Here is a 14,255-nt window from a genome sequence, read left to right on the forward strand (position 1 = left end):
CAAATAGTCTCAAAGATAACTTTCCTTTGCCGTCTTAAATACATCCTTTAAAAGAGACAAAAAACAGATCAACTATGTGTACTTTGTGTCTCTGCCTTTATTAGGCGTAAGTCGATCTCTTCCTAATGCAGTTTCCGTTTGGAGTAATGTGGGATAAGAGCCTTCAGCAGCTACCAACAGGTCAAATTAGGCTGTCTTTCACATTTTTGCAGCTCGAAATATCAAACTAACATTATTTACCGAGGCTGTTTTAATGTTAGACTGTATATTAAAGAAGACTTCCTGACACTATAGGACTAAGCTAAGCCTGATTGATCACAGATCTATTACACGACTTCAGCTGCTTAAATGTTCCCCTTTAGAGAGGTGAGCATCTTCAGAAAGCACTAAACACTCGGGTTAGAGAATAAGTTCATCTTTATTTATATTAAACTTTTGGTTATGACAAAACAAAAACTCAAAACATAGAAGTGAAGTTGGTGACTGAGACAGATGAGCTGTAATAAAAGCTGTGGAGTTGATCGGCAACGATCCTAATGCCTGGCTTTAATTTCCTGTTGATAGGAGGGCAGCACATCACTGACCATTAATCACAGCAGCCTTCCTGCTGCAAAGCCATTTCCACTGGAAACTACACACAAAAAAACTACAACTTCCTTTGACACCTTTCTGAATCCTACTTTGAGGGCATACAAAAAAATACACAATTATTGCAAAACAACTCAACAAATAAAAAAAAGTTGAAATATTATGCATCACTTTGGCTTCTTCTTTCTAAGTTTTACACACAAAAAATCCAAGTGCTTATTTTTTAAAGACATTTTTGGGGTTCCATGATTCTTAATGCAGCAAAATCATTTTTACGATGAAGCACAACAAGATTGTGAGCCAACATGAAGAAGTGAATGAGCGCTGTTCTATTTGAGGTTTTTGTAACAGAAAATGTGTTGTGCGTAGTTTGAGGTTTTGCTTTAACCCAATTTAACTTAATATGGTTTCCCACATTTCAAACACCCTTAGCTCTAGATTTTATTCAGCAACTTCACCGTAATTCCCTTTTTATCACATATTTGTGATCCGGCCCCCTCTGCACCCATGAGAGCCCCTAATTGCAGTGGTCATCGCCGTCTGAGTGCACAAGTGTCAGTGGGAGTCCTCTTCCAAGGCAGAGCGCACTCTGGCCTCCAGCTGGTCCGCAGATGGCCGAGCGTCCGGGTCCGAGGCCAGCATGTCTAGGAGGAGGGTGCACATGGCTGGGCCGGGAGGAGGGGGCAGCGGGGGGGCTCTCTTAAACTTAATCGGTATGCACGGCTGGAGGTCGGCGTTCTCCCACAGAGCTTCGCCCAGAGGCATCAGCCATCCGGAGCGGCCTTTGCAGACGTAGGCACCTGCAGGAGAACCACAGCGGGGAAGCATGAGTCTGTGGTCACGTAAGGGTTACCGGCACCTTCAGAACAGGCTGCAGGGAACCCCATGATCTCAGCCGACGTCGGACCAGGCAATTTACCAGAAGTTAAGTGCCTGCTGCTTGGACTCATTTTCAGAAATTGCAAACAGAGTGGAAGATTACCAGAAAAAAAATAAAAAGAGAGCCAACGTCTAATAAGACTAGTAAACAGAAGAAAACATTTTTTTGGAGGATTTGACAAAAATAAAAATGGTTTTGTATTTATGAGTATGCTTGAACTGTCAATACTTAATTTTCTTATTTATTCCTGCTCCTGTGAAAAAAAAAATCAATAAAACGCAATTTCTCAGCTTTGCCAATAAATGCATTTCAAAAGCATGATACGTTCTGTGCAGCACGTCGATGCATTGTGGTTCATCTGAACGCTGAAAATGCTTAGAGTGTAACCTGGTGTGGTTGATGCTGACGTCTTTGAGAAAAGGCTCATTTGCCTGAAGTGAAATGTAAAGTGAAGTTGAGATGTTTGCCTTTAAGCAGGGCAAAAGTCTCTGGCAGTCACTGATTCTGCTTGTTGTCTCAAAGAATGAAAAAACAAAAAGGAATCCAGGAAATCACATTGATTTTCAAAGAATGTCTTTGTATAATGTAGAAAATAAATGAGACTAAAATAGAACACCATGTTTGGAAGGGGAAGAAGGCCGAGTTGCATGCCAAGAATACCATACCCACTGTAAAGCATGGGGGTGGAAGCATCATGCTTTGGGGATGCTATTCTGCAAAGGGGTCAGGACGATTGATCTAAGAACTGGATGAGTGGGAACATGTATGGTGAGATATTGGGTTAAAGCTGCCTATCAGTGAGAGGTTTGAGGATGAAACGTGGTTGGACCTTCCAGAATGACGGTGATCCTAAACACATCGGCCAGCCAACGACCAAAGAGGGGCAACATAGAAAGAATTTCAAGATTCTGGAGTAGAAGGTAAACTGCAGTTTCCACGTCCCAGGAGTTGGAAGACAAGACCACCATTACTGCATTTTAGAAACAGGAGGGGTTAGACATTATTTTATTCTGACTCGGTTCCAAAAGTATAAAAGAATATTAACTTTCTAATGCAACTTTAACTTCAGCTGTTTTTGAGTATGACATGGAGCAGGTGGCAAATCATTTCAAATTGAACAATTTTTTTTATTAAGTATTTTGTATGTTGAGGCTTTTAAAATACAAAATAAAGATCTGATGTACCACCTACCTTGTCTTGTCTGCCCCATTAATTAGCCACAAACTTCACTTATTCATATAGATGTAACCATCTTCCAAAAACGTCCCCATTTATCACCATCTAAAGTGCGTCATGTCATGTCAAGGACAAACGTCACTCAGAAGTTCGTCACAGTTATCACAGACAGTTGCTAGTGAAACCAGCCAACCTTAGTATGAACTAGACCGCACGACTGCGGTGCGGACGCATTACGATTGATGCGATGGCCGACCATATAAAGTAGAAACCGGGAGTGAGGCTTTCATATCGCCTCTGCATCTGATCAGATGAAAGAAGTTGACGAAAGTTTTTATTTCTTTGTTCGCAATCCGGTGAGAATAATTGTGATAAAGCTCAAGCAATAAAAAAGGTGAAATAGCCATTTGTCACTGTTAATCATTTTCAGGAGGACATGATTAATTCTTGTATCAGAGTATGAACTTAGGCCTAGAAGTAAAACAGGTGGAATAAAAAAAATAAAAAAAAAACATCAACCGGCACTTAATCTTAAAGGCAGTTGTCGTTCTCAAGAGCTAAAATGACCATCATGAATGTTTCTGTGACCTCTTTGACCCAAACGCAGGAAGGCTTTGACCACTCATCTGGCAGGAAGCCACCAGAGACTCAATAGAATAAAAAACGTAATTGTCTTTTTACTTTTTACTCAATTCCTAATTCAGTTTTTCATTCTTAAAAAGCCCAATAGGGAGCACAGCGCCACCTATCACAGCAGAGTGGAACCCGATCTGACTCGGGTCTCTAAATCAAGCCCCCTCCTGCGCTCGTGTTCTGGGAAAAAGGACAGTCGTCCAGTTAAATGGCCCTCGCCCGGCTATAACTATAGCTGGACGTAACTGTGCATGAAAAGGTAATGAATGACTCAGGGAGGGTTTGCAGCCTCCGAGTTCCAGGATAATGGTTCATATTCCCCTGCCACCTGCTCTGGCCACACACACTTTTGCGAATAAAATGAGACATTTGTATTACGGCCGTTTCATTATGCCCTGACAGTGCAGCTCAGAGCTGAGCCCAGGCCTGGGCTCTCATGTATTAAGACATGCCGCAGCCACATGGGCTTCTGACAGGAAAGCGCCGCAGACGGAGAAAAATGAACATCTCAGGGCTGGATGTGGATGGAGGCAGAGAGCAATGCCCACAATCAAAATTCGGTGTAATGACCGGACCTGCCATGACAGCCATTACCGCTGCCAGGACACCATATATCACCCCGAATGCAATTAATGTAAAGCTATTCTACGGCGCTTTTGTGGTATTAGCACCCCTTTTTAATGGAATGATGCTGTTACTAGAATCATAAAATAAACAATACTGGAAGTCAAGCAGTGGAAGGACAACCATAAAGAGATAACCGTCATGCCGTCTACTCCCCTCCCAAAAAAAAAACAATACTGTAAAAGAAAACTGCCAAATTGAAGCTGACAAGAAATAACGTCTCACTGAAAATGTCTGTAACTTAAAAATATCTTCATTCATAATTAAAAAATGTATTTATCTCAGAATTTCCTAAAAGATCCACTCCAATGAACATGTTCTTGTAGCATTTTGTCATTTTGAATCAGGAGCAGATGAAAAAAATTCTGTTAGAAAAATATAGTATTTATGTTGTAGAAAATACACTGGACAGGCCACAAGCTCTCAGCAACGGGGAGGGAAAGAGGGGCGGGGTTGCTCCACGCCAATGGTCTCACCCACAACTCAAATTTCTAATGAATTAAAAATGGCATAATTGTGATTAAAAGACGCTTTTATAATAGATCAAAAGATGATCTAAGAGAGACTTCAGTAAAGTCCTAAGCTTTAATTTTTATTTTTTTTAAACATGTCCAAACACGTTTTCCAGTTTAAATTATTATTCAAAAACATAATACATTCAAATAAATTGGGCCTTTGGTTTGTAATTATTCTAGTCTTTTAATTACCTCTCTTTTTAATCATTAAAAAACAGACTATTCAGTTCTATAGTTAATTCTGGTAAGTATGTTTCAAAAGAAAGTAGCTTTCAAAGTCTTCCTCAATTAAAGTCCCACTCATCTTTTAAATGGCTTTCCAGTTCCTTTAGATTTTGTTTCTGCAGAGCAGCAGTAGAAATTCACCTTTAATTTAGCACGGAGCAATGACGCCCCCCTTCCTGTCACCCATAACTGCGAGCTCTCTGTTTACAGCCCCTCACACCCCCAACCTAACATTAGCGGTGATACAAAAATGGCGAGCAATAACGCCATTTCCAAATCAGAAACCCATTTAGGTCCAATTAGCAACAAAAGCATTAATTGAAATATATATAGATTTGTTTTACTTATATAAAATTTTTCCTTCATTAAATTTTAGAAACTCTTGACCTTTAGATGTTAAGATCAAAAGAAAAAACTACTTTTAAATATGTAAACAATACCAACAGAAACACGTAGTTTCTGGTTAGAAAATTGTTGACATTTACCAGTTCCCATAAAAAAAAGGAAAAATTAGTTAAAAAAAGGTTAAAAACAGTAATAAAAGGCATTTTTCTTTCGTATTTTAATTCACCTTTGATGGAAGCAGAAGCTGCTATAAATACTTGATCAGAATGAATGTAGCCTTGTTCTGTTTCTAAAAAAACACAGTCTGTGTGATGAAAGGCTGAATAACACACTGTCACTTTGTATTATGGATCCAAAGTACCATAATCCATATTAACATGTAAATTGCATAAATCATCATTCGTCTCTTTGCCATTTAGCCTGTTATTGTACCATCCATGGTCGATGAACGTATGATGTATAGTATCTGGCATTTTTAATATGTGCCAGTTCATTAAGTCAAACTCAATTCAGCGTGATGCATCATTGACCTGCCCGACCGCGCTCAACCTTTCCGTCAGCGTGTGACTGGTGAGGATGGGGGACAAGGCGCCGCGTGCTGCCATCTTTTATGTGCGCTCACCCAGCTGCTCATGAGTCGTCCCCTCTTCCAAGAAGGTGATTCTCTCCAGCACGGCCCAGAACATCACGCCGAGCGAGAAGATGTCCGCCTGGGCGGTGTAGCTCAGGCCGCCCCACACCTCCGGAGCCATGTAGAAGTCAGAGCCGCAGGTGGAGGAGAAGTGCTGCCTACACGGGCCTTCACTCATCTTACTCAGACCAAAATCTGCCACCTTAAATCAAGAAAGGAGATTGATTGAAAGAAAAAGACGCCTTTGTGTATCAAAAGTTGAGTTCATTTTATATTTATAATATAAATAACCTCCAAGAAGATCATCACATTGATAGATTGAGAACTGAGAATCACAGAGGAAAACAAACTGCAAATTTTTTTTTTTTTTTTTTTTTTTAAAAAGAAAGTTAAATACAAAGAGCTCCTTCAGTCATCCATGTCCATCCATGTCCATCCATCCATGTCAATTAGTAAAATTTACCAAAAAAAAAAAGAATAAAAGTAAAACATATAAAAAAAGCTTTTAAACTGTTTTATGGCAACAGAAAGCACCAGAACAATCGGGCAGTTCCCAATAAGTTTGGAGCTGCAAAAACTGCATGAGTGACTGACTTTAATCGACTTTAGCTGCTCAAAGATATTTCTGAAGCTCTCAGACGCTTCTTTTCTTTTGATGCGTGACATTAAGTATTTTTGTGTCTAATGACACCTCTTAGGCTAGTGAAAATTTTGCCTGATGCTTTTTTACAAATCCTTTTGAGGGATCAAGCGATAAATAGAAAAGCAGCAGATTAATCTATAATGAGAAAATTCAGTGGCTGAAACCCTAACAGAGTACTTTTATTCATCATTATATGAAGATTGTCATCACAGAATTTTATTTTGTAATGTCTGGAGCTAAAAGTACACAATCTAGACTAATAACCTCTTTTTTGTGTGTGGGTATCATCTGGATTTAAGTGTAACCAATAAACCAATCTATATTTTCTAAAAGCCTCGTTCTCAAGGGTCAGAGGTCAAACAAAGCATTCATGCATTTACCTTTACAACTGGACCTTTAGGAGTCACACAGACCAGAACGTTGTCAGGCTTCAGGTCTCTGTGGGTGATTCCCAGACCATGAAGGAAGGCCACAGCACTGCTGAGCTGCAGCACCACGCTGTGGTTACGCTGGGCATCCGGGGGCCTGGAGAGCAGGTACTGGTTCAGGTCTCCTCCGTTGCAGTACTCCATCACAAGCCACAGAGCCAAGCAGGGTAGTGGTCCAAGCTGCTCTTCCTCTTCCCTCTGGGCGGATCTCTTTCTCTGCCTACTGGGAGGTCTTTGTGGCGTTCCAAAATCAGAGGAGTTTGACCTTTCCTGGATCTTGGTGCCAGCCTGGACATGGTTGGTCCTGTCCTGAAGTCGAGAGCCAGAGCTGATCCTCCTCTTGGCGTCAGACTGAACCTCACTGCTTTCTTGAGTCGGCGGGGCTCCGATCACGCGACCCTTCAACACACTCTCAACCAGCCGCAAAGGCAGCTTCGCCGGCCTTAAGGGCTTTAGGCTCCGAGGTCCTGTCTGCAGGAGGCAGCTGTGGAGAGCAATGACATTCACGTGGTTCTTGGCTGTGGCTCTCATGGCCCACAGCTCCTGCAGGTAGAGTTCAATGCACTCAGGGTTGCTACAAGGAAGCCGCTTGATGGCCACTCTCTGTCCCGTTTTGACCACATGGCCCTCAAAGACGACACCATAGCTGCCTCGACCCACCTCCCTTTCCAATGAGTACAGATCCTCCATTTGTTAATGAACAGCCTAAAAAATAACAAAAATAACATAAAGAAGGACACATTTTCAAAAGATAGGGATCTCGAAACATAAAGAATAGTTTAAAATACCTGAAATGCCAAAAAACGTTTTTTCTTCAGTTTTTTTCAAATGCACTAAAATTAAATTAAAATGTCATGACTCAACTTTCACTGTTAAGTCCAAGTGTTGAAATTAGAATCAAACTAGCATTTAAGAAAGGCGGGTTCTGCCATCAGCTACAAACTGGAAACATTTGAAGCAGTGATGGAGAGGAGGTCACTGAACGAGCTCTTATCCATCATGGACATCCCAGACCATCCTCTCCACCTGCTTCTGGACAAACATCGGAGCTCCTTCTCTAGGAGGTTCAGACAGCTCTGCTCCAAAACTGCCAGATACCGGATACTTCCTACCAAACACAATTACACTTTACAATAATTCACAGTGTAATAGATTACTTTTGCACATTTTTTTGAACATCTATACCTATACCTGTCTGTAAATAGCTTTTTAAAATTATACCATATTATATGTTTACATTTATGTTACTTTTTTTATATTATTCTTATTCTATTTTCTCTTATGTTTACAATGGTGTCATTTGCTACGGTAACAAACACATTTCCCACCTGTGGGATCAATAAAGTTATTTTTTTTACTCTGATTTTTGTTTTTAAATAATTTTCCATTTTTGGTGTTTTAACAGTTCTTAATTATTTATACTAGTAAAAAGACTTTTTGGTTTTAACCCTAATCATTAGCCTAATGTGTCTTCCAAAACTTTGCCATAAGGCTCTTTACAATTTTAAAATGTGAAGCATTACATAATGACGTTGTTGCCCATATAATGGGGAAATGTGTCTTGCATACTTCCGTTTATTTTTTTATTTTTGCCTTGATTTAAGGAAATAGTACTTCTATTTTGATAAGTTCTATTTGGTGTGGAATTAGTTTCCTCTACAAGCTAAAAAAAATACACGCAAGCTCGTTTATACAACAACAGCAAAAAAACAAATACCACGCTTGTAAACGTTCTCCAAAAAAAAAAAAACGTTAAATATTACCCAGCAGGTCAAACAGGGGTAAACAAAGCTCTAGCTTTGCACTAATTACTAATATGCAAGTCATTCCACTTACCTACCCAAAGACTTTAAAATCATGAGCCGTTCGTACGTACATACGTCACAGGTTATCCGCACCACATTAACGATTTTAACTTTTCTTTAACCCCAACTAAAGGGCAAAAACAAAACAATTAAACGAGGAACTGTGAACCAACAGGACATACTTCCGCATTTATTTGAAGCGTCCCGCTCGGTATCAAAGGTGTGCTCTGATTGGCTGAAATAATTACATTCTGCATGATGATTGGTTGAGAGCAGGGGGCTGGTCCAAAGGAGAGATTCGAATAGTCCAAATAAACCCAGTAAGCAAAAAAAGGGGGAGTTTGAAAAATGAAGGGTTCTTTTAAACAATTAACGTACAATACTTTTTTTTAACAGTTTGTAGAATAATAGCAATGATAATAATGTTGTAAATAGGAAGAGCTTAAAAAAACATGCAAAATTTGACTGAAGTTTATGTGGAATTTAAAAAGTATATAACATATTAACTACTTTTACCCTATATCAACATTTTGCTTATTACAGTTACTTAGCCAAAAAAAAAAATTTTTATATGGTTACTTGGACAAAAAAAGTCAATAATTGTATCTACTTCTATAGACCATTTTGGTTTTCTCTAGGAATATTGTCTATTGTATTTTTCGGAGAACTGTTTTCATAAGAAGATATAAATAAAAAAAATAACATTTTATTTAAACTTTAAGGTCAACTGTGTGTAACTTGTGTTCATAAAACAGTAGAAAATAAAAGTTTTGTATATTTAGGATCATTTTCTTTAATATATCTCTTCATCTGGGCTTGTTCAGTTCAATATAATCTGTGTTTTTGGTCCATTAACTAAATTATATTTAGGGAAAATAATAAGTTATATATTATTTCCTTTTTTATGCATTTAAAAGGGAGAATACAGTTGGGAGTCGCTTTCTGAGTTTATTTCAACCACAGATTTTCAATTGCAGTTCACAATAAAAAGAAAAACAACCACCACAATAAAGAGTGCATTTCTATTGAATGAATGCACCAAATGGATGTTTTGATACTAAAGAAAAGAAGATTAATGGAGAGAGACCATTTTAATCCAATTACACAGGTGTGTAAAAGCATCCAACATGATGAGGAGACACAAAAATAAAAAAATGAGAGGTTTTAGAGAATGTCTATTTGGAGTATAAATATTAAAATACAGCTAAGCTGGTTTAACAACACATCAGATTGTTTTATATATTTGGTTATAAAAAGAAAACAAATCTTTTCACCTTTTTTTATACGAGGAATAACAACACTGCTCTTGATGGCGAGCAGCTTGTGTGGGAAAGTTTGTATTTTCAGATGAAATAATATAAACCTTGATGATTCACTGCATTAAAGAGTTTTGTAAAACAAAAGAGTGTGTCCCTTTGTGTGTGTGGCTGGGTATGTTAGGATCCTTAGCTTTTATCAGCAATGGCAATTATGAATCCCTTCATTACTCGAGATAGATGGAGTCAGTTACACTTCACTCGTCTTCTTCTTGAAAGCACTCACCCTTTATTCTATCATCATATTTCAGCTGCTTTGACAGACTTTGGCATGCAGGAATGAAAGGATTCTAGTTTGGAAATTTTTATTTTTTTAAGGTGGGAAAAGGGGAGCCCAATTTATTAAATCATTCGGGCACCCCAAGACCATGCTGATGAGCTCAAGAGGAATTATGGTTTTAATCACCTCTGTTTTCAGAATGATGGTGACTGTTAAGGCTTTGCATGCTAATTAGGGAATAATCACTTCTGTGATTGAGGTCAAAACCTCTACATTTAATCCTGAGGTCCTGAGCTTCCCACACAGAGTGAGTAAACATCAGTAAATATCCTCTTCCCCTGACAGCTTTCTTTATTTACAGTGTCACATTTTCACAAGAATGTCACAACTCGAAGCAGTTTTTTGATGCGGACGGACATTTCACTGTTTGCAAATTAGACAAAAAGTCATTCTGGAAACTGCATGTGGCACTAAGAGGCAAATATCCTGATATTGACAAAGATGTGATGCACTGCAGTGTTTCAGTATAATCCTTACCATATAAAATGAAAGTTTCTCAACTGTTTCGGGGTTGACGCTGCAGATTTTTTTCCAAGATAAGGGGTAGTAATTCATCCCCACAAAATTACAATGGCTTTTGGGTTAGAAATGTATATTTTCCCTCCTATATGGAATTCATTTTAGACTCCACTGTTCATAACAATCAATTGCCTCCTGACAGGTGAGAACCCTGAGTCGCCATAAAGCTCCGCACAGATCCCTCACTCTGTTTCACATCATTGGGTTTGATTGTGCAGGAGGATGGTAAAAAACCGGGGCTGTGAGAGATGGATGGGGGTTGAGGGGGAGCTCCACTGGAGCCGGGCCAGGAGCGGGTCAGTTTTGGCTGCAGATAACTGGGGAAAGGTGGAGGGATTCTTGGCAGGAAGCACTTGAACCATCAGTCAGCAGTTTTTCTCCACCCCTCCCACCCCAAATGAAACCCTGTCGAATCACTTGTGGAGGAAGTGAAAATGTACAGGGGGGTGGTTAGAGCCATTATATAAAACAGTTATGTAGTGCAGATGCAGCTCTGAGTCTTTATGTATGATGATGTCTCGTTACTGGAAAATGATGTTCATTATGGAGGAATCTCACGGGGGCGTACAAACTCCTCACAAACCTGGGGAAATGTATTTTTTCCTCACTAAACCTTTCTTTATATTTCTAAGACTGCAACAGGAACAAACATCAATCACATTTTCTGTTCTTCCTTTCATACAAATCAATACATTTTTGTTTTTTTACAACTTATTTAATTAACCCCCTCTGGCACATCCCATTATAAAACTCAGCCTAGCATTTTAAGGCTGAGAAATGGCTGCTTTCCAAAACAATCCCCTATTTTATGAAGTAATGTATTTCTAAGCAGTATTATTTAACAATGAAAGCTTTCAGAAAGGGGTTTGCTTTGATGTAAATTATATCATTTCGAAACCGTATGCAAATATGACAACTCAAAATTCTTTTGTATGACGGGGAAAAGTCCTCAATTAACCCTGAAAAGCCCCCCACATCAAAGAATTGACAGAAAATTCACATTTTGATGTTTTTAAACCCTTTCATGATATCCACGAAAAGTATTGCAATATCATTTTTTTATCTATAAAATATGATACATTGGGTGATTTAGTAAGTTTTTGCTCACATCAATGTTATTATAAGATGCAAAAATACTGATAATGTAAAAATGTGCATGTGTTTCATATCACCTTTTTTTTAACAATATGGAGTGCCCTACAGTGAAGAAAATATGGCAATTATAAAAATAAATTACAATAGATCTCACCACAAAGTTTTGAAAATTAGCAAAACCTTTCTTGCCAAAAATGTTTTTTTTGAGATTTTATGTAAGCAATGAAATGAGCAGGAAAATCCCTTCTACTGCCTGTAGAGGAATGATGATGCACTACAGGTTGAAAACATGGACCAAGTTCTATACAATGGGTTTTTATGGAAAGTTTGGATCATACTAATAAAAGAAGGGTCTCAGAAATGTGTCAGATACAAATGGCTTTATAGGCTTAAAGTTAGTTTACCCTAAGTTTGGGGTGCAAATGTGAACAGACTTAAAGGACTGGATGTGAGATGGAGTCAAACGCGACCGCTTTCCTGTCATCAAGGCAATAAGTGCCTTTCAACCACTGGGGGATGCGTCTGGGCACCCTTAACAGACTGCGGATTGCAACGATATCAATGACAGACAGGCCCCCCGAACGGCTGCTCGCTCCTCTGGTCCCCTTATCTCTGCCGCACCGAGGGCTCTGTCTGCTGAACCAATTCATCCATCACTATCAGACCTCACGCAGGTTCAGGTCCACCATTCACACGCAGAGGAAACAGCCTAACAACAGCTCCAGATGAGGAGACACTTCAAGAGTTTCAATACCAACAAAATACCTCTGCTGCCTAATTAATATCAGGAATAAGGGTTCTGCCAGTAGCTGAATGCTGCTGATCCTTAGTCTTCATAAACGTGATGTAATCTATGTGTATGAATAGCCTGTAAATGTTTTCATTTGAGAATGATCAGGGTTGTGATGACGGGTAATAGGAGCAGATTGGTTTCAGATTTTTTTCTATCATGTGCCATAATGTTGTTCTTTTGAAAAATGACCAGGATTTAATGTCTCTTTTGGTCAAACTTTCTGGTTCCAGATGGGTGAGCGCCATAGAGGAAAGCTCCACTTTGTCATGTCAAACACTTGAACTGGTTGTTTGGCTCTTGATTGAATAAACAATACATCCTGCTTTGGCATACTGTGAGTAAAGACTTCAAAAGACTTTATTTACCTCCACAAATGTAAAACAGCAAAGACAGAAATACCTATTCTCCTTACTAATCATAACCCCACTATAATCCCTTTTGTGTCACCACCACTGGGATTATTTTTGGAAATGTACTAGAATGTGATTGGCTTTCTCAAATAACAAGGTTTCTATTGCCAGGGATGTGGATAAAAAAAAAACAGGTTCCCAAAGGTAGTTAGTTGACGGATTTTTAGAAATGAAGAGCAGCTGAGTGGGAGGTAGGGTGACGTCTCTGTGAGGGGTAGAGGTGTTGATACCAAATTTTGCGGGGCATATAAATCATTGACCATATACGGAGAGCTGGATTGAGTGACACTCCCCCTTTGCATTCCAAACAGGAAGTACCAGCTGGCTCCAAGAAGCCAAAACCCCATAGACTTCTATTAAGAAATAAACAGCTATTACTCAGTCATTCTATTAGTCAGAATAGCCATTCTTGCTCTGATACGTTGTTTAACATGTTTTTGATAATCCTAATTTTTTTAATTATATTTTTGTATTTATTGCAAATTATTCAAGGTATAAACTGATATCAGATGCCTCAGTAAAAGCCTGTGGTCTTATGTCAAACATTCGAAAAATTTGCTTGACAGATTTTTCCAGGCGCGCTTTCAGGTGGTAGGGGTGTGGCTTTCCCACAAGCTCCCTCCCCCTTGTGAGAGCGTTTGCCAAAGAAATGTTGACTCGACTGACACGGACAAATCACAGCTTTCTGATGATTTCCATTTCCAACATGGCGATGTCTGTATCACAAAAAAATGGTGACTAAATTGATTTTATTTCATTGCAGGAAGTAAGTAATTTTCTATGGGTAACATCACACAAACTCAGTCCAGTTCTATTATACAGTCTGTGTAAATGACTGTGATCTAGAAACATTGACTCAGACCGACTTGGACCAATCATTGCTTAATGGCTCCAAGATGGTGGCACGCTTATTGCAAAAGAAACGGCGAATGAATTGACTTATTTTTGTTGGTGCCAGAAGTAAGTCATTTTCTGTGGGTAACGTCACACTCTCTTAGTCCAGTTCTCTTATGTAGTCTAAAAACCCATAATCTGACGGCTTCTCACTTCACCTATACTGGCTAATCCTAAATCAGACCTCCATCATTTTGGGTTCTACTTTAGGTCACAGATGGGTTTTTTTTTAATCAGTTACAGTTTTCCTTGTAGGTCAGACTCTTCAGTGTTTCCCTGCTCCAATTTTAGCAGAATTCAGTAGGTTTTGTTTAAGATTTTTTCTTAGGAAAGGAACTCCAGAGAGCTTTGTTAGAAGGTAGGTCCAAAAATTTTCACATGGTCCTCCTCAACTTCTATAGTCTTTAACATACACGAGAGGTTTTGGTTCTTCTTTTTTTGGGAGTCATGAACAA

The 14,255-nt window shown here is 39.0% G+C and overlaps 1 protein-coding gene across 2 annotated transcripts; it reads right to left on the reverse strand.

The window, feature by feature from the left end:
• Nucleotides 1–399: 399 nt before the first annotated feature.
• Nucleotides 400–8,706, reverse strand: si:ch211-63o20.7 (Serine/threonine-protein kinase pdik1l-B-like). Of its 2 annotated transcripts, none has more exons than XM_011491767.3 (4): nucleotides 8,529–8,706; nucleotides 6,641–7,393; nucleotides 5,609–5,819; nucleotides 400–1,388 (listed from the first exon to the last, which is right to left on the reverse strand). In XM_011491767.3, exons 2-4 carry the CDS (start codon nucleotides 7,376–7,378, stop codon nucleotides 1,144–1,146), a joined length of 1,194 nt encoding a protein of 397 aa, XP_011490069.1. In that variant the 5' UTR covers nucleotides 7,379–7,393; nucleotides 8,529–8,706; the 3' UTR covers nucleotides 400–1,143. The 2 variants fall into 2 exon arrangements, with proteins under 2 accessions (XP_011490069.1, XP_004083866.1); XM_004083818.4 differs by having other exon boundaries at nucleotides 8,525–8,706.
• Between the last annotated feature and the right edge of the window lie 5,549 nt (nucleotides 8,707–14,255).

This window comes from Oryzias latipes, chromosome 24 (assembly GCF_053564925.1).
Source record: "Oryzias latipes strain Hd-rR chromosome 24, Olatipes_Hd-rR_3.1".
In the NCBI taxonomy this organism is placed as follows: domain Eukaryota; kingdom Metazoa; phylum Chordata; class Actinopteri; order Beloniformes; family Adrianichthyidae; genus Oryzias; species Oryzias latipes.

Bases quoted from the DNA above. Each gene is read 5' to 3' on its own strand.
- si:ch211-63o20.7 (XM_011491767.3), bottom strand. From the start codon at position 7,378: ATGGAGGATCTGTACTCATTGGAAAGGGAGGTGGGTCGAGGCAGCTAT. The intron at 5,820-6,640 runs GTAAATGCATGA...TCTTGATTTAAG, and splicing joins CTAAAGGTCCAGTTGTAAAG to GTGGCAGATTTTGGTCTGAG. The intron at 1,389-5,608 runs GTGAGCGCACAT...GTTCTCCTGCAG, and splicing joins GACGACTCATGAGCAGCTGG to GTGCCTACGTCTGCAAAGGC.